This window comes from Taeniopygia guttata, chromosome 2, assembly GCF_048771995.1.
Source record: "Taeniopygia guttata chromosome 2, bTaeGut7.mat, whole genome shotgun sequence".
Classification (NCBI taxonomy): Eukaryota; Metazoa; Chordata; class Aves; order Passeriformes; family Estrildidae; genus Taeniopygia; species Taeniopygia guttata.
In genome coordinates this window covers 53565616-53583448 of record NC_133026.1, presented here as the reverse complement: position 1 = coordinate 53583448, position 17833 = coordinate 53565616, and the positions used below count along the sequence as shown (strand labels likewise).

The 17833-nt window shown below is 40.3% G+C and overlaps 2 protein-coding genes and 1 long non-coding RNA gene across 21 annotated transcripts in view; 1 reads left to right on the top strand and 2 right to left on the bottom strand.

The window, feature by feature from the left end:
- Nucleotides 1–1143: 1143 nt before the first annotated feature.
- MPLKIP (M-phase specific PLK1 interacting protein) lies at nt 1144–8021 on the bottom strand. The gene is given in 3 exon segments (XM_002196741.7): nt 1144–2619; nt 7458–7853; nt 7856–8021. Coding segments are annotated over 3 exon segments (738 nt in total). The 5' UTR covers nt 7994–8021; the 3' UTR covers nt 1144–2415.
- A 39-nt stretch (nt 8022–8060) lies between these two features.
- LOC140682655 (uncharacterized) lies at nt 8061–9897 on the bottom strand. Its single transcript, XR_012054644.1, has 3 exons — nt 9650–9897; nt 9074–9388; nt 8061–8554 (listed from the first exon to the last, which is right to left on the bottom strand). It is a non-coding gene; the product is annotated as an uncharacterized lncRNA (long non-coding RNA).
- SUGCT (succinyl-CoA:glutarate-CoA transferase) overlaps nt 9382–17833 on the top strand; it is a 323214-nt gene continuing 314762 nt past the window's right edge. For 15 of the 19 annotated variants that reach the window (XR_012054643.1, XR_012054642.1, XM_072925958.1 and 12 more), the window contains exons 1-4: nt 9837–10198; nt 13842–13915; nt 15781–15866; nt 16671–16721. Coding sequence is in view for 17 of the 19 variants with exons in the window: in XM_072925958.1 (XP_072782059.1) it covers nt 9837–10198; nt 13842–13915; nt 15781–15866; nt 16671–16721 (573 nt within the window). In the remaining 2 variants the exon portion in view is untranslated. Of the gene's footprint in view, nt 9654–9836; nt 10199–13690; nt 13743–13841; nt 13916–15780; nt 15867–16670; nt 16722–17833 lie in introns of those variants that run through there. The other 4 variants (XM_072925952.1, XM_030265336.4, XM_072925948.1 and 1 more) reach the window with 4 other exon arrangements.

The following is a 17833-nucleotide window of genomic DNA, read 5'->3' as shown; positions in this document are numbered from 1 at the left end:
GCTGATTCTTGACCAAATGATTGTAGCCTTTAGCAGTATGATGTACTTAAAAATTTTAAGTCATATCCTGAAGTGCACTGAAGCAGCAATTTAAGAGACAGCATTGTGGAAGGTCTGCATGGATTAAATAGTGTTTCATGATTATTTCCTCAGTTCTCTTTCTGGAACATTTACCTTCACTGACGTCTGACACCTGGTTCCAGGAGTTAAGTTATTACCAGACGAGTCTGGCTTTGATGTCTGGGCCAACTGCAGCGCCAAAGTGGAAAAATCCATCTCTGCAATGTGCAAGGGCAGCTCATACTGAACTGGCTACTGTGTAAGAAGTCCCACCTCTAACAGTCTCTCTTCTCTCAGGAATCCCTGACCTCTCCTTTCTCCCTTCCAAACCCAGACTCTTATCATGTCTGAGAGCACATCATGGATCCACTCTCTTAAATAAAATCGTATTTGTTTATCCAAGATCACCAAATATTGCAAAAAATAAATTCCATTTCAATTACATGGGAAACAGCATCAAAACAGGGCACTTGATTAAGCACACTACAACTTTTTTTTTTTCTGTAAGCTTAATAGCATCTGACAAGATTTAAAAAACAAAAATGGAAAGAAAACTTGACACTTCAATTTTCACAGTGATGTTGATTAACTTATGTATAAATTCTGCAACTTGTCAAGTCATCTCAGTTTAGCTGGTACCTATTACAGATAACAATACTGATAGCTGCCATTTAAGGCACCATTTTTTGATTCTGGGATGAAGATTTAACCATTCTTGTATCCAGCATGCATTATGTTCTCAGTTCTTGAGGCAGCCTTTTTGGATATAATACTAAAATAATAGGGTCCACTGGGGGAAGACACAAGTGACATAATTTAGATTGTGGTCCTAAGAATACAAGAGACTTGGCACATTTGAACATATTAACCTCCCCTTACAGTTTGAAGTTGTTCCTGAAGGCAGTATTAACCTAACAAATCTTATGCTGAAACAGATAAAGAGTACAGAGGACTATTCTACCTCAGCAAAAGACAAAGTTACTAAGAACAGTTAATTGGGATTTCCTGTGCTTTTCTACCTAACCATGCCTCAGGACTACAAAAATGTTTTGAGTACATAAGAAGCTTAAAAGAACACATGTATTTTGAAAACTAAACTAAAGGTTTTATTTAACAAAGTTTTTACACTCTACCTTGGCTTAAAAGCCAAGATCAACAAACAAGTAGTGGTATGTTGAACAGTAAATATATCTAACTACTGCAGGTTTAACATGGCAAGTTAAGAACATATCTGCGGCTGGAACTATGTCTTTTTCTATTCTACATTCTGATATTCACTCCTGGATTTAAGCATGGATCTTCCATGTAAAGACAAGCTCTAAAAAAACCCAGACCACTCCCTTCCTCTTCAGTATAAAAATACAGCATGTACACACACAAAACGATTCTCCTGGCAATGATGCTTGCTCTAAGTAAAAATAAAAAATAATTGAAAAATATAAAATGGATAAAAAAGATGCTATGCATGTACTAATGTTAACTGTGTAACAAAACCTGTCATTCATTCTTTACTATTCTAGCAGGTGGATCCAGAAAGAACATTTGCATTTACTTGAGCTTGATGTTTTATGCGTTCATTAGACTTAAATTGTCAACAGACTTGTTACTGTAATCCAGAAATTTCTAATATTGATCCAAATATATATATATTTAAACACAAAAGCAAATAATTCCAGAATTAAGTCTGTGACTCGAGACTGTTCAACAAATTAAACTTTCCAAAACCAATACATTTGTTTCCTGAGATGGCTATAAGTCATGTTTCAACTTCACATTACACTGCAATTAACAAAAAGAATTATGCACAAAACCAGATGTTAACTACAGCATACAAGCACACATACAGAAGTCACCTAATTTCAGTGTTGTGAATTACTGTGTTAATGTGTTCATCTTAACAAAACTCCTAAAATATTCTTTATACATTACAAAACAACGATTTACAAAACTTTATTTTATTTCCAAGTTATTTCAATCTAAAAATGTTGAAACATAAAAAATACCACATCCTAAGAGACTTTACAATAAAAGGCTAACAATCTGGCATGGGAGAGGTAAGTATATGGAAACTTGTTTTAACAGTCACAAATCAGTCGCTGGTGATTAAAGAACACTTTGTTCTTCAGAGCTGGTAGGCACTTCCACATAGCCAGAAATATAAGTTTTCCTACCACTCCTTTTGCCTCCCATACATAAAAATATCCAATGCAATAAAAAAAGGTAGGATAAAAGGGTGGACATGTGATGAAATAAAAGTATTGTCTAAGGTCTTGGTTATTGTTCATTTTGTGTAAGTGTAAATATTCTGTCCCAAAGTTTTCCTGACAAGATGGAATTATTTGGCCTTTAAAAGTGTTAGCTGAAATACCTCCCTTTTTTACCAGTACATGTTGTTTGCTCACTGCTGTATTGCTGGTTTATATCTGTAACAGACACTGGCTCTAGGCCAGCCCATGGGTCCTCAAGCATTGAAGGTCTGTAATAGTTTTCCACATCATTAGACACTCTTTTCTCTCTGCCATGCGCTGTACCAAATGGAGTAGATGTCCTGGGTGATCCCTTTGGAAGAAAACCATCAGGTAAAGAAACATTTAATAGTCTAATTCAAACTAAGAAAAAAAAAAAAGTTAAAAAAAAACCCTAAAATGTTTCCTTGTACTGTAGTAGAGCTCTGAAGCTGATTAGTTAATCATAATTACTACACCTCACTTGCATCTTCCTCAGGAAATATTAACTTTAATGTACTTTACTTATAAGTGATGATTTACTAGGATAAGAAAAAAGCACCACCCACAGTCTTCTCCCAAATACTTGTTTACATCTCTCTGGCATACAGCTGCAGAAAAGCAGCTCGTGCTACTTTTCATAATCTGTTAACAACATGTCTAAAAAAACCTGAACAACAAAACAGGGAGTTAGAGGCTGAGGGAGAACTGACAATATTAAAAAGAGTAGAAGTCAAATATTAAGTACTTACAGATTGAACACAGCATTCTATAACACAAATAGCTACAAAGAATTCATTGGGAAAAAAATATTTCCTTTAACCAAACCAGTGTTCTGTGAAATTTGAGAACAGATGACTTTATTTTATATACAACCTCAGCGGTAATCAGTGATTTAGCAGGTATTGACTTTTGCAGGGAGCTTTTCATATTTGACTTTTTTTTAAGATTAAGGATCACAATTGCTTCTGTAAAGCTGCTACAAGTCTGCAGCTTAAAGAGTGCTGTGACATAAAGGACATTGCTCTCCTCAGACGAGCAATGTGTGATGTTTATCTAAATCCATACTTATTTAAATTGTTTTAACCAAAGTTAAGCAACCCATACTACAGATACACAGTAATCTCCACGCATGCCCATTGCATTCTGTATGGTTAGAGCAACAGGATGCCTTGAGGCTGGTTATCAGATTTTGTAAAGCAGGGTAAAAGCTTGATTGATGGCTGCTTTCCCCTACAACCCAGCCACCTCTGGATTTTTGGATCAGCAGTGATGGTATTTGAATTTGACTTGTAAAAACATCTATGTAAATAGATCACGTGAAACAATTTCTGAGCAAAACTGAGAAATGGTGCCATAAGTGAAAGACCCAATGTTTACCCAGAAGAACAGATTTCACTCAGACAGCTTGAACCTATTTCTGCTAATGTGCCGTGGCAGAAACGTGTTGATGTTTCAACATATTTCTGCCACAAGAAACTTTTCAGGAGTTCCTGAAGTTTGATGATAATGGATACATAATCAAATGTGGGAACATCCATGTCTAATTTATAGAGCACTTTCTCTTTAGAAACTTTCAGTTTCTAATGATTCTTTGCAGCTAGGTTATGTAGCTAAGAGGATAATCTCCACACAGAAGAATTTCTAAAAGGTGGTGAATTACTATACTGTATCAAATCCCATGAGGGTCAGAGAATCACCTCAGAATACATCTAAAAACTCTCTAAGGGGCATGGAATTTCCTAGAATAAGCTGACATCCTCTAGCAACAGTGACATTTATGTTAAGTACTCACATTTAGTAGTGAAACAGCAGTACCCAGTGCTTTCTGTCCTAAATAAACACAAAACCCCACCATCCCTACACTACCACATTTAATGAAGACCTTTTAACTTAGACATTGTAAAACAGATTGAATGTGGAGTTCATTTATTGCTGTGTTTAATCTGCAGAATGCAAAAGAAACATGAGCTGATATAATGATCTGCAGTATTCAGGGAAGGGGCAAAATAAATCAAAGGTAAGGCTCATTTGTATGGATTTATTTAATAATCTTAAATTTAACTACAGTATGATGCAGGTCATCAGTAACATTGACATTACACTAACATTTTAGCATTTCTGAAATATAGGAAATTTATTATTCTGTAATACAAGATCGACAGCCTTTTCAGTACATGTTAAATTTAAGCATGTAGATTATTTAAGTTTAGAATACTAGTCATCATCATATGCCATTTCACCTCTGAATTTTTTTTAGGGAAGAAAACCAAAACTTGATTATTTACACTACAGACCTGTGGAAAAGGGAATCAGCTCTACCTGTACAAGTGAAACCATTCAGTGCAAGAGGCACTCTCTGGTACCAAAGATGGCTTAAAAAAACTTTCTATTAGTTGTCACTAATGCAAACTGCATTTCCTCAATGAACTTTCCTTAAAAAAAGTCAGTCTATTCTCAGTACTTTTTCTCTAGATGACCAATCTCTCTTTTGAGTAGAAAACCACAGCTTTTAGTGCTATTAATTAAAAAGTTACTGAGTATAATAATATTGCCTTGAAACTGGGGACAGTCACTCCGTTTATCAGTTTGCTTCACCTGATGTAAATACAGTTGCTGGCATATGCACAAACACAAAAATCACAACTGTACCATTTCAAAAGGGTGGTTTTTCTTTTACTTCCTGTAACAATTTTTGATCCATACCATTCTGTAGCTGCTGCTAGCAGCTAGTTCAGTAGCTCCTGCTGAGTGTAGAGAATGAAACATTACCACTAAGTGAATTCTAAGTGGAGATGAGAAATGCAACAAAGACAAGTCACAGAATGGTTTGAGCTGGAAGAGGCCTTAAAGATCAGCTAGCTCCAACTTTACTGCCGAGAGCACAGACACCCCCCATTAGTCCAGGCTGCTGAAAGCCCCATCCAGCCTGGCCTTGAACAATGCCTGGGATGGTGCATCCACAACTTCTCTGGGCAACCTGTTCCAGTGCCTCACCACCCTCACAGTACAGAGCTTCTCCCTAACATCCAATGTAAACTTACTCTCACAGTTTAAAGGCATTCTCCCTTGTCCTGTCACTACAGGCCCTTGTTTCCAGAAACATGTTTTGATAAAATATAAAGCAGAAGCACCTCTGCAGAAAAAACAGAAAGTGCTGTAAACTACTGGCCACATAATGGTTGAGTAAGCCATTTCAGAAAAACAAGCTCAGTATGTTTTCTTCAAGTTTTCTGTTTGTTTCAAAGAATGAAAGTCTTTGAGCACAAAATGAGTACAGAATGCTAATGGCAAGACATTAATAGAACACTAAAGTAAACATAAACTGTCTTTTGGATTTTCCAATGCAATTTTAAAGGGCCACTTAAGACTTTCATATCAAAAGTGACTGTAGCATCACAAATGTCAAAGGCATTGGAGTTCACTTAACAGGATCTAGAGAGGAGAGGAGACAATGCACATGCCTCACAAGAACCCTGATGCTTAGAAAATGCAGAAAGGCTTTCTACCTGAATCTATTTATGGCCTCATGGGCAGAGATCCTTGCCCACACCAAAGCAGATGAGGACTCATGGTTTATGAGAATAACTCCCTCTGTGATTGTCTCTACTGCCCTCCCAGGCAGAACAGCTCATGTGTGCACACACAGTGCAGACTCACACATTTCTTCAGTCCTGGGCAAAGCTACAGACATTCAATATCCTTTGAGTCTCTGAAGGAGCTGCCATCAGGCCAGTGCACCTAAACGACACACAAGGTCTAAAGAAAGAAAGGGGAGAAGGGAAGATGTTGTGACAGTCTGAGATTGGATTCAAACTTGTACCTTCTTTATGTCATGTTTCTTACCTCAGAATGTAACCTGACTTTATGTCAGGTTTCTTACATCAAGAATGGAGCCTGTGGGAGGGTTTCCGTCCTCAGGTGCTGACATGAAACAGTTCTGACTAAAACTAAACACAAAAGGATTCCTGCATATTCTTCTGCTCAATTAATTCTAAGTCAGGCTTTGAAAAAAACACTTAACTGAACAGCCAAAGAGTGATCTTTTGAAGGGAAATTAGACATCAATGACATAAATTGTCCCTCTAAAATGTGCAGCAGAAATGCCACATGCTTGGCTTTTTCAAAAGGCACTGAGGTTATGCAATCTGTTGGCTTCCATACCAGGAGAGTCTCTGCTGTTATGCTGAAGACAATGCATAGATTTTGTAATGATCCCCTTCCACCAACTATGAGATTTCTGAGTTAACTGCATCATAAGAAAATAACAGAATACTAGTCTTCAATGGACACATGACAATGCAGTGCAAGTACATTAAAATTTTACTAATCTCTATTAAGGTATGACTTCATTATCATATTTAATCAAGTATCAGTAAGAGCAAAAAAAAATTATCATTGTACCGCACGAGTCATTTGTTACACTTTTAAGGCTAATATTGCATAAAGCCAGTTATACACATAAAGCTGTTATCCTGAGAGCTATCATCCCTGTGTGCATTGCCAGTCACATGCTACAAATAACACGGCTGCAAAAAAACTTAACTCACAGAACCTGTTGTAGATAGCTTTCAGGAAGCCTTGAGTGCAAAGCAAAGACTTTAAAATGAGAGTCTATTACCACAACAGATGCCCTCAGCTTAATTCTCTTTAATAGAGCACTCCCTTTTCTCTGTCCACGTCCCTGAAAACTCGGTGTGGATAGGACAGCTCCCGCGATGGACGATAACACGGGCAAAGTAAACGCACACCGCACTTCACCACTGCATTAAAGAGAACTGATCAGAGGGAGGCAAGAAGGTGACTGCTCTCGTTTTGGCCGGTGCTTAATTATCTACCTTCATACCCCAGAATATGAAAAAGAAAGCTGCACTTTTGTGTCTTCACAACCCGCCAGCCTACGGCTCTCTTCCCTTTCCTCATCTCACAGCTGCCTGTGCTCTGTCTGTCCTCTCTACCGCGGAGGAAAGGGGCGGGGGAAAGCTGATGTTGCCCAGTGATGTTCAAGCCTGGCTCTTCCCTGAAAATCCTGTTAGCGGTGGATGATGCCCTGGCACAAGGCCCCGGTGGGCCTCCCCCAGCGGGCTACGGGCCTCACCTAGAAGCAGCAGCAGCAGCTCCCGCCCTCCCTCTTTCCTTCCTCCCCGTGTCCCTCTGCGCTTTGCCCCGTACCTGGAAGTGCCTCTGGAAGCCGCCGGGCGAGCGCTTGTGCTGCGGCGGCGGGTGCAGAGGCGCTCCGGCCGGGGAGGCGCCGCCGTACGGAGCCGGGTACCGGGGGCTGACGCTGTGCGGCCTGCGCGGGGTCTGCGCCCCCGGCGAGGGGCTGCCGAAGGGCCCGTGGAACGCGGGGCCCCGGGGCGAGAGGCCGCTGCCGTGCGGCCCGGGCCGGTGGCCGTAGGGCGGCGTCTGGTGGGGGCTCCCGTAGCCCCGCGGAGAGGGCGGCAGGGGTCCTCCGCCGGAGGGAGGGCTCCGGAAGCCGCCGCCCGCGTAGGGAGGTGTGGGTGCGCGGAACCCCGGCCGGTACATGGCCGGGACAAGCCGGGAATGGCCGGGACAGGCCGGGAATGGCGGCGGCGGGAGCGGAGCCCGGGCAATGGCGGCGGCGCCGCGTCCGCTCTTCTCTCATCCCCCGCCCCTTCCCCCCCGGGCGGGCGGCAGGTTCCGGCCTCCAAACGTTCCGGGACGGGGAGGCGAGGCGCCCATCCCATCCCGCCGGGAAGCGGGGAGAGGGCCCGGCAGCCTCGCACACGCACCCGGCGCGCCGGGCCCCGGGGGTTCTGCGCGCTTTCAGCTGGACAGGAGAAATCCGGAGCGGTAGTCTCAGGAGATGCCCGGTACCTCGGACGGATGGAGCTCACGGCGTCCGTGGGCTCAGCGTGGCTGCCAGCGAATGCCCGCGGCTCTACAGCGGCTAAAAACACCGAAACCAGCTCCTGTAAAGCAAAGCCAGTGTTTGCTCACACTTCGTGTCACTTCAGATATACTTACTGTGCGCCTTTGCTCTGGAATCTGAGCCTACGTATTACGGCAGATTGAAAAAACAGGCTTACATTGACTTTAAAGAGCACTTTAATGAAAGGTTTTTTCTCAAAATCAGTTCGAGCTGTCAGCAATTGAGTGGTAGCTCAGGCAAAGACTTACTCATAGAAACCTGTGGCAAAATGCAGTTTTGTAGGGGAACTTCATATTTAGCACAAAGTCAATTTAACAGTGTTATTTGTTACCATTCTGGCTCCGTTCTCAGGTGCATAATCAAGTCCTCAACAAAGCTGTAAAAAATAGTAAAGATTTTATTATTATTATTGATTTCTGTCAGTACAACAAAGCACTACTCGGTTTTAAGACATTGCAACATAGGAAGATTAAGAAGGGCTTTCAGAACAGCAGTTAACAAAAGTTAACTACTAAAATAAACACAAAGTTTTTGTGCTTCATATACCAGTCTTGCTTTTCTTTAGCTTTAAACAGGTTTTGGTTTGTTTTTTTACAATGACAAAGACTAAGTTTATATTCACAGGGAACTCACCTCCCCACTGTTATACAATCTCTCTGTGAAAAATGAGGCAATATCTTTTAAATCCTAAAATGGAAAGAGACTAAACCTTCTTATTTAAATTTTTTGTTTATCCTTCGATCTGGAAGACTATCTGTTTTTATTGTGCACACAAGGAATGCCATGTCTACGCAAGACAGTTTATCAATGTAAGTTCCCAAATTATTAGTCTCATTCCAAAAAAGCAGAGTTTAATTTAAACCCTCTTCACACCACATAAATTAGAAATACATACCGTTGTGCACCTGTTGAGTTATATTGGGGTAATTGTGCTGATTAATTTCTTCTTTTTGACAAATCTTTAAGCATCCATGTAGTACTTTTGATTACACACAGCACGTCCAGTCAACAAACCTGTCATGTAGATGTTCTCTATGTTCTTCCTCAGCACTTAGGCAGACTGAGATGTGGCATGTCTTAAGCCTGTGCTATTCGTCATGCTCATTTTCAAGCAGTCAGAAGTTTCAGCTGCTTTTGAAATACAGGAGTTGTCTTATCCGCACATATTTCTGACAAACCAGTGCCGAACCTCTGTGCAGCCTTTTGTATCCTGTTAGAGAGGCAAGAAGACACCATGGTGTTCCCTGTAATAAGCCTTCTGCTCTGTCCTAACACAGACTAAAAGTAGTCTGAGGGTACTTCGTTTAGGGAAGAGTTGCTCAAAGGTCAGTTCAAGCTAACCCTTCTATAACTACACCCGGTTTACTGAAGAAACAGCTTACAGTGTAAGTGATACTGCACCTACAGTGGCCGCGAAATGAGGGGAAGGATCTCCCTGGCGCCGCTGAGCGCATCCAGTGCGGCTGCCTACCTTGGTAAGCGCGGAAAACCCTGCGTGGGGGAGGTGGTGGTGCGGAGAGGGGTGGCGGGAGGATTTCTACTTTTATTCCACCTTGGCAATGTTGTAGGTCACGGTCTGTACGCCGGGCTGGAAGTACTTCCAGCCATCAAACAGCGGAATTCCCGCCGCGAGCATCTGCAGGACGCCTCCCTGCTTTATGAAGTCCAGGCAGGAGCGCTTCGCAGCGCAGGAGAGGCGCACGGTGCCGCCGCAACCACCGGGACCGGCGCTGGGCTGGGGCCGCCCGCGCCTGCGCGGCCCCGTCCCGGGAGAATCCCGGGCTGTCCCGGGAGCGGCACGGCACGGGAAGGGGGCGGCGGCGCCTGCGCCCAGCGCTGTCTCGAGCGGCGGGGATGCTGCGCGCCGGGCTGGGAAGAAGGAGCCGATGTTGCGGAGGGCTCTGGAGGAGCCCGCGCCCCGGAGCTGCCGGCGGCAGTGCCAGAGCCCTGAGCGCTGCCGCTGCCTCCCCTTCCCCGGGCAGCGGCGGCGGGGCGCGGAGCGGGGGCGCTCCCCCGGCAGGTACCGAGCCGTGCCGCACCCTCCTCCTCCTCTCCTCCTCCTCCGCCTCCCTCTCCCGTCTCGTTGGGCCCCTCTGTCCGTCTGCTCCCGCCGGGCTCTGAGCTGGTGCCGCTTCTCTGGGGGGCGGGCGCCAAACACCTGCGGAGGCTCCTGCAGGGGCTGGCGAGGGGTCCCTGCGCGGCCCCCGGGCAGCCTCGGGGCTCGGACTTCGCCCGCTTGTGACACGGAGCGTGTCGGCTCTCCCGGCAACCCTGGCTAGTGAATGGCACGCCGTGTTCCGGGCCCGATCTTTTTGTAAGATCTAACTAACTGCCTACAGTTGTGCTTTTTAATTTGGTTTGGGTTTTTTTTTTGAATGAAATGAAATAAACCCAAGCTGCAACAAAGTGATCGTACTCTGGCTTCAAGTGTCTCTGTTATTAAATAACAGAAAAAATAATAATAGTGTTGTTGGTGGCACGAGAATCGGAGGAAGTTTGCAGTTCTGCCTCCTACTATGAACATACCAAGTGTTTTCCAGGCTGGAGTGTACCCACTGATTGTGAATTATTCCACGGTAGTGATGGACTTGATTATAACTTACTGCATGGATAAAGTTAAAAAATGCTGACTGTGCAGCAGTCGTGTCTTCTGGAATTGAAAGTAATTGGAATGGAATATCTTAATTTGCATTGTTGCAAAAATTAATTGGCTTGTCTAGGTGTCCTCTTCTGTCACAAGTGTAAAGAAGATATTTTTGGAATATGACACAAGAATTGATTTCTGTTCTGTAGAATGATTTCTCTGTTGGTTGCTTATTCATACTATTAGACCAGGCCAACCTTGGAACGAGACATTGAGCTTAGCTAAAGAGTGTCAATCATATTGAGAGTGAGTGGGTCTATTTATTCTTAATCAAAGTCATTTGTGAAAGATACATATGACAGTCTAATTGACAATAAATTCAAGCATCATGGAAATCAAGAGTTTACACAGAGGGTATAGTTAGAGCTGAGAGAGTGATTTTTCATTCAGTCATCAAGTTACTGGTATAAATAAAAGCAAAAATACAAGAGAAAATGTGAGTTTGCATTTTAGAAAAGTTGGACTGTTGGGTCAGAATTCTAACAAAGTCTAACTTTGGGTATGTGCCTTCTTAGGAAGCTAGTGATTAAAGTAAAAACCCAGGAGATGTTTCTAGTTAATGCTGATGAATTCTGATCTCTTGTGTTTGTTTATGATGTGTTCTTGTTTCTTTTTGTTCCTACAATAGGAACAAATTGTTCCTCCCTTATTCAGGCTTCATGTACCAGAACTGCTGATGTCAAAAGGCTTTCTACTGCAGTTTTTTCATCAAATTAGTGTCATGCTGCATGTATAATCCAGCTCATATATATATATTTTTTTTTTTGTGACTATATGTGTTCTATTCTGAAGAGACTAACAGGTCTGTTCCTCAATTTTCAAAAGCAAACTTTTGATCTCTCTTCTTTCTTGCATTTCTTCATTATTGTGGATACCTGTTATTTACTGGCATTAAAAAAATTAAATCACAATGGTCTGTTTGTCTTCAGAGCAACAGTTGTGCTCTCCTATTCTGTTCCAGCTATGGAAGAATCCTAACCCCTGGACATTAGATGATGCCATAATGTGAGTGATATGATAATTAGTAAGGGTTCATCAGTTTAAGTTATGCATAAATACATATTTACAGTCTAATCTTCACATTTTTCAGGATTTTTTTGGAAATATCTTTATGGATTCCTACAACTTGACTGCAGGTAGAGAACCTGTTGGCTCTGAAGAGTTGCTATTATTCTTTGGTAGTGTATCTGTGAGTAGCCCTAAATATTGTTTCAGGATGAGAATAGGTGAGCTAAAGGTGTGGCAATAATAGAGGAAGGTGGACCTTTTTTAACTGAAATTACATATTTTTAATTTTTGAGGATCTTCAGTAAAGCTTTTTACATAATTTTGAAAAAAAGAGTAGTGTTTTTGTGGAGAAAATTGTGCATCCAGCTTCATAAAACTGAAGTTATACTGGAGGGTCTGTGATGTTTACCTGGCACAACTGTTTTCCAATGTCTGGAACCCATGGGGGTGTGGAACACTGAAGAGGAATAACAGCCTGAGATTTTCCTAAAGGCTTTGAAAGTGCAAAACACTTGGTCATCCTCCGATATGCATATTTTCAACATGCTGCTTGGTCTGCATATTGTATTAAAGCACAAAACCTGGTAAATGGAAATCTCCCTGGAGCAAGTGGTAATAATGGAGGAAAATTTCTTAAAGATGAACAATAGGATGCAAGTGTCCTCATTCAGGGCAGTGCAGTTAATGAAAATATTTCAGCAGAAGCCTTGAATTTCTACTGCTGCTTCTCTGTACCTTTTTTTAATCTCTCCCTTGATATAAATCTCCTTCTTCCCACATGTAGGAAGGAGAGTTCTAAGGGTGACTGAATGGTGGTTTAGGTCTAATGGGGGGAATGTGGATCAGGTGATACAGGCATGCACTGCTGCATGATATAGGAGATGCACCACACTGCCCTGCAGGCTTTGAATGAATGTGGTTTGTTTGATTCCCACTCCCTCACCCCTCCCCTCCAACATGTTTTACATCTTTCTCTTACCAGGACAAGCACCAAAAAGAGGTGCTTGCCACAAGTTGGTATGTGTTATTTTAGTGGTGTTACTGGCCAGGTGCCTTTGTTTTGTGTGTGATATGAGACCACCTTCCAAACAGTAACTGAATGACTGTCCTCAGAGGGCGATGAAGTGTTTGTGTCACTAGCCTTCGATTAAAGACTGAGGGAAAAGAAGACAACCTAACGCTATCAAATAAGTAGTTGGCCAATCTGAGGTCTAGACTGTGAGATTACTTGCTGTGTCTGTGATGTTTATTGTCATTAGTGTTTCTTAGACCTGGTCAGGTTGGCAAGGGTGGTGAGAGAAAGGAAGGAAGCATTGTGATTTCTCAATAATTATCTTGCATGTGCAGCTGTCATTGAAAGTGTTTCCTTGGCTCATATATTCTGCACGAAGTTTTATAAAGGGGATATTCTTTTTGTGTGTGTGTGATGCAAGTGGATAGGTAGGTCTACACAGGTCAAAACACTTTGTGAATTCTACTATGCTTCCCATTGTTCTGGTACCCTTACTTTTTGCTTATGTCATTCTGATGTTGCTTGCTAAAATATTTTTATTGTATCTTTCTTCAGATTAGCCTTTAAAAGCTGTTTGGGTGTTTGTGGAAGGCACATATAAAGTATCGCTATAAAGTAACTTTACTGTAGACTTGCTAGGGAGTTAGAATAGGTTCTGAAATTTCATACATAAGGTTTTCCAACTTTGAAAGACTTTACTAATGTAGTATGCACCTAATAACCCACTTGTTCAGAAAGCTTTATTATCATTTATTAGGGAAGGGAGATGAGGGAGAATGATGGGTGTTCTAAAAACAATGTGTTTGTTTTTTTTGAGATTGAAGTCACTGTTTTTTGTTTCTTGTCAGGTGCTAGTAATGTAAAGCCATTGGATGGTGTGAAAATTCTTGATTTAACAAGGTTTGTGTTTTGTCTATCATTTGTGACAGTGTATCTAAATGCAAATATTCTGAATGGAAAAGCTAAGAAAACAATATTTTTTTTTTTTTCATATTAAAGGGTTCTTGCAGGACCATTTGCCACAATGAATTTGGGAGATCTAGGGGCTGAAGTTATCAAAGTGGAAAGACCAGGTAAGATTTCTATTTATTTTAGATATAAGAAGTACTAGATATTAAGTGTGTATGTATATACATCTATATCTATCTATCTATCTATCTATCTATCTATCTATCTATCTATCTATAATGTAAGGACATTGGGTAATTAGCTTCTAATTAAATTTTGTGTATTTTTTTAGCTTAACACAATGGTTTTCTTTTTCTACTCAGCACATGTGCTTATTATCCAGAGTTTCTAAGGATTGGGTACTGGTAAAAAATTGCTTCATTCTTATGGCATAGCTACACTTTTTAGTTTGGAAGAACATATAAGAAGAATAACAAATTGCATGGCATTTGGGTCTTTTTTAGAAATAGTCCTCTCACTTGGCTCTAAGTTTTATGCATCATTACCCCTTTGAGGTGTGCAGTTATACCATAGCAGCTGCACATTGGGTAACGCATTTTTTCCTTTAAGCTTCTCTCTTTTGGTATCACTAGTCTTGCAACTAGTTGGTGAACATAGTTGAGGTACTAAACAATATTACACTCCCTATATTTTGTAACAGTTTATAATACTTTATAATATAAACGGAGATACAGAGAATGCAGTATGTTTAGTATTTTATTTGTAATATGAAATGTTGAATGTTTGGACATTTAATGAAACAATGAATGTTTGACAAAGGTTTTTGCCACATCAATCTATAGGTCATCCTTATTTACTGATCATTGTTATAAAGGTTTGTACTTTTGTGACCAGGCAAAGGTGCATCAGTTTTGTAGTATCAGGTTAGACCAACACTGGTGGCATTCCAAACATCTAGGTAGTAGGAACAGAGCAATGTCAACAATTAAGTATGAAGTATTGCTTTTGGAACTTTGCACTTTTTTATAATCAAAGAAGGGCAGCTTCAGAAATGTTAATTTCAAACATTTTAGGAGGTGAGTAATCCTCTATTTCTGTGAGGGGATGTCTACTTTCATAGAAGTATTAATCCAAAAGAACAGTAGCCCCACTAGGGTTTCTGTATCAGTCTTCCGTGCTGCCTCACTAAGGAAAGTTTTCAGTTATGTGAAGTTAACAAGTAGATGAAGTCTGGATATTGAAAGAGACACAAGAATGCACACGCTTGGTAACACTCAGGACAGTGATTCTGTATGAAGATGAATTTAGCTTTAATTCTATATAAAATAGATTGCTAGTCTTTGTGATGTTTAAGAAAGGTTAAAAATTGGAAATTAAGCATAAATTATACAGTAATATCAGTGTCTGCAGCACATTTAAGGCAGGATTTCTGGAAGAGCTCTGCACCAGCTATAGCAAGCACTTCTTTTAGTTGGTGTTGCGCAGCACGCAACTTAATCAGTTGTCTGTCAGTGGTATCTTGATGTTATGTCTGGAGTGTTTCAGGAATAGATTACTGACCAGATGAACTGTGTGACTTGGTGCAGGCAACAGACTCTACTAAATTCTTCAGGACTGACTAAAAAGAATTGCATTGTAGCTCTACATTAAGTTAAAACAAACAAACTACCAAAAGAGCTGTAATTCCCCTTTCCCCAGGCTCCTCAAGAAAACAACTAAAATACCAACCCACAAGTGAAAAAACAACCAAAAAATGTGCAAATACACTAGTGGTGTGTGGCTGTATTAGTATTTTCAAGATTAAATGGAATCCCAACACTAGAAAAACTTTGTTCATTTTTCTTAATTGCATTCTCTTTTAGATGCTTTTTTGATATAAATATCCTAAAATAAATGTGTTAAACTAATATTTGTCCTGCCTGCTAGATGAAGCTTAGGTGACTTAAATGTGATATTGGAGAAAAGCTTTTTATTCTTATTTGTTGAGTGTGTCATATTTGGCACATATCTGTGATGGTATTTCTTTCAGGAGCTGGTGATGACACAAGAGCCTGGGGCCCACCTTTTCTTGGGACAGAAAGTGTTTATTTTCTCAGTGTCAATAGAAATAAAAAGGTAAATGGGGTGTGGAACTGAACATGGGTCTATTTTTTCTGTAATTATAACTGAATATATAACACTTCTTAGTTTTATTCTTAACATACATAATGGAGCGATACTTACATTGACCTAATGTTACGAATAATAAATCCATTAATTTTTAGAACAACAAAGGTTACAAATAAGTTTGTTTTTACAAAAAGGTTTGTTTTTAGAACAACAAAGGTTACAAATCTCTGGTACGGTGCTGTGGGCAGCTGAGGCCAAATGAAAAAGCAAGAGTTCTCCTGATGGTCTTCAGTTGCTTGTGCTAATTAACTGAAAATGAAACCTGCTGAAAGCGAGGGGTATTTTATTGGAGTGATCATTTTTTTCAGGTGCATCAGCTCAGTTGACCTGTGCTAGCTGGCAGGAAGAGTGCTGTGATGGGTGAGGGTGGCTAAATCTAGCTTTTGAAACTTAACATGAAGTTTCATGACATACCCAAATTGTTTATTGGCTTATTACCATTAAAACAAATGTTTCTGGTGCCCCCCTATGTACTTGCAGTAGTGGGTCCTGTGTAAATATATAATGAACAGGCTGCCCATCTGTCAGACTGGTTTTGGCGCTTGTCTGATTCACTAATGAGATATAGTTCAGCTTGTTTCTCTGAGAGATTTTTTTTTTCAGGAGGAGATGGGCTATGTGTTAAAATTTATTTATTGAAATTAGCCATAGTGTGCAATTTGACTGTTGATTATGTTTAGAATAGGCTGATAATCCCTTTCAAATAATTTTTCCACATAAATTACTGTTGTATTTATTTTTAATCCCCAGAGTATAGCCATCAACATGAAGGATTCAAGAGGAGTAAAGCTAATCAAAGAGGTAGGTTTTAATAGCATGCAAGGTGTCCTTATTTTGTATTGTTGTGATCCTAAGTGATTCACAAGTTACACTAAATAATAAGGATTAAACTCTGCATTTCAAATATGAATTTGATAATTTAAAAAATCCATGTATGCAGTAAAATTTGTAAATTACAGTATATACTCCTGTACTCTGTGCTTTTGGACTCAATGTTCATTGTACCTTGTAATTACTTTAGATTTAAATTTCCATGAAAATGTCATCAAAATCTTCAAATTAAATATTGTTAGGAAGTGGTCTAGTAGCCTATTCCTTTCCTGCTGCTGCTGCTGTACTATTACTGATCTTGCTGTACTACTGCAGTAGAACGATTCAAGATGGACTGATCAGTGAGCAGTTAGGGGGAGATGCTGTGCTCCAGGAAATGCAGTGTTTTGGATGTTGCAGTGCTCAGTTGCTGTACATCTTCCTGAAAAACATTGTCCTGTAGGTGAAACTTAGTATTTGCTTCTTTTTCAGTATTTGCCTTCAACGTCTTTCTTTTAAGGTGATCCATTTCTATATCGAAAAATAATAGAAGCATCAAATATCACATTTTGTCAAACTTGAGTTTTGTCATCCCTTTATTTATTATTTATTGAGAAATGCAAGATCTGCTGCTTGCTAGTGCTGTGTTTTAAACCCTGCAGAAGTAGTGGCTGACTTCTATTACTGCTTGTTTCAGGATCAGTTCCAATCTCTTTTTCATAGTGACACTATGTGTCATGCAATAGGTGGAATTTGTCTGGTAGTACTTTTTATTTGGAATATTGCATAAAATGGAAATACATTAAGTTTTCTGATGCTTTTGATTTGTTAGCTATGCAAAGGTACTTCATATGGAAATACTCTGGAGATTGTAAGCCAAAGATTCTACAGTGCCTTCTCTTTTTGCAGAACAGAGACATTTATTGTTCATTTTTTATGGAGCTGTATGTTTAACTTCTAAAAAACTTGCAAGCAGAAATTTTAATTTGGAAAAAATTTGCACGGTATAACAGACATTTTTTTGGATAAACTAGTCATATTCTAATTAAGTGCTATAAAAAGTTTTCCTCTCATGGAAGAAGATTAATTTATTATTTGACATT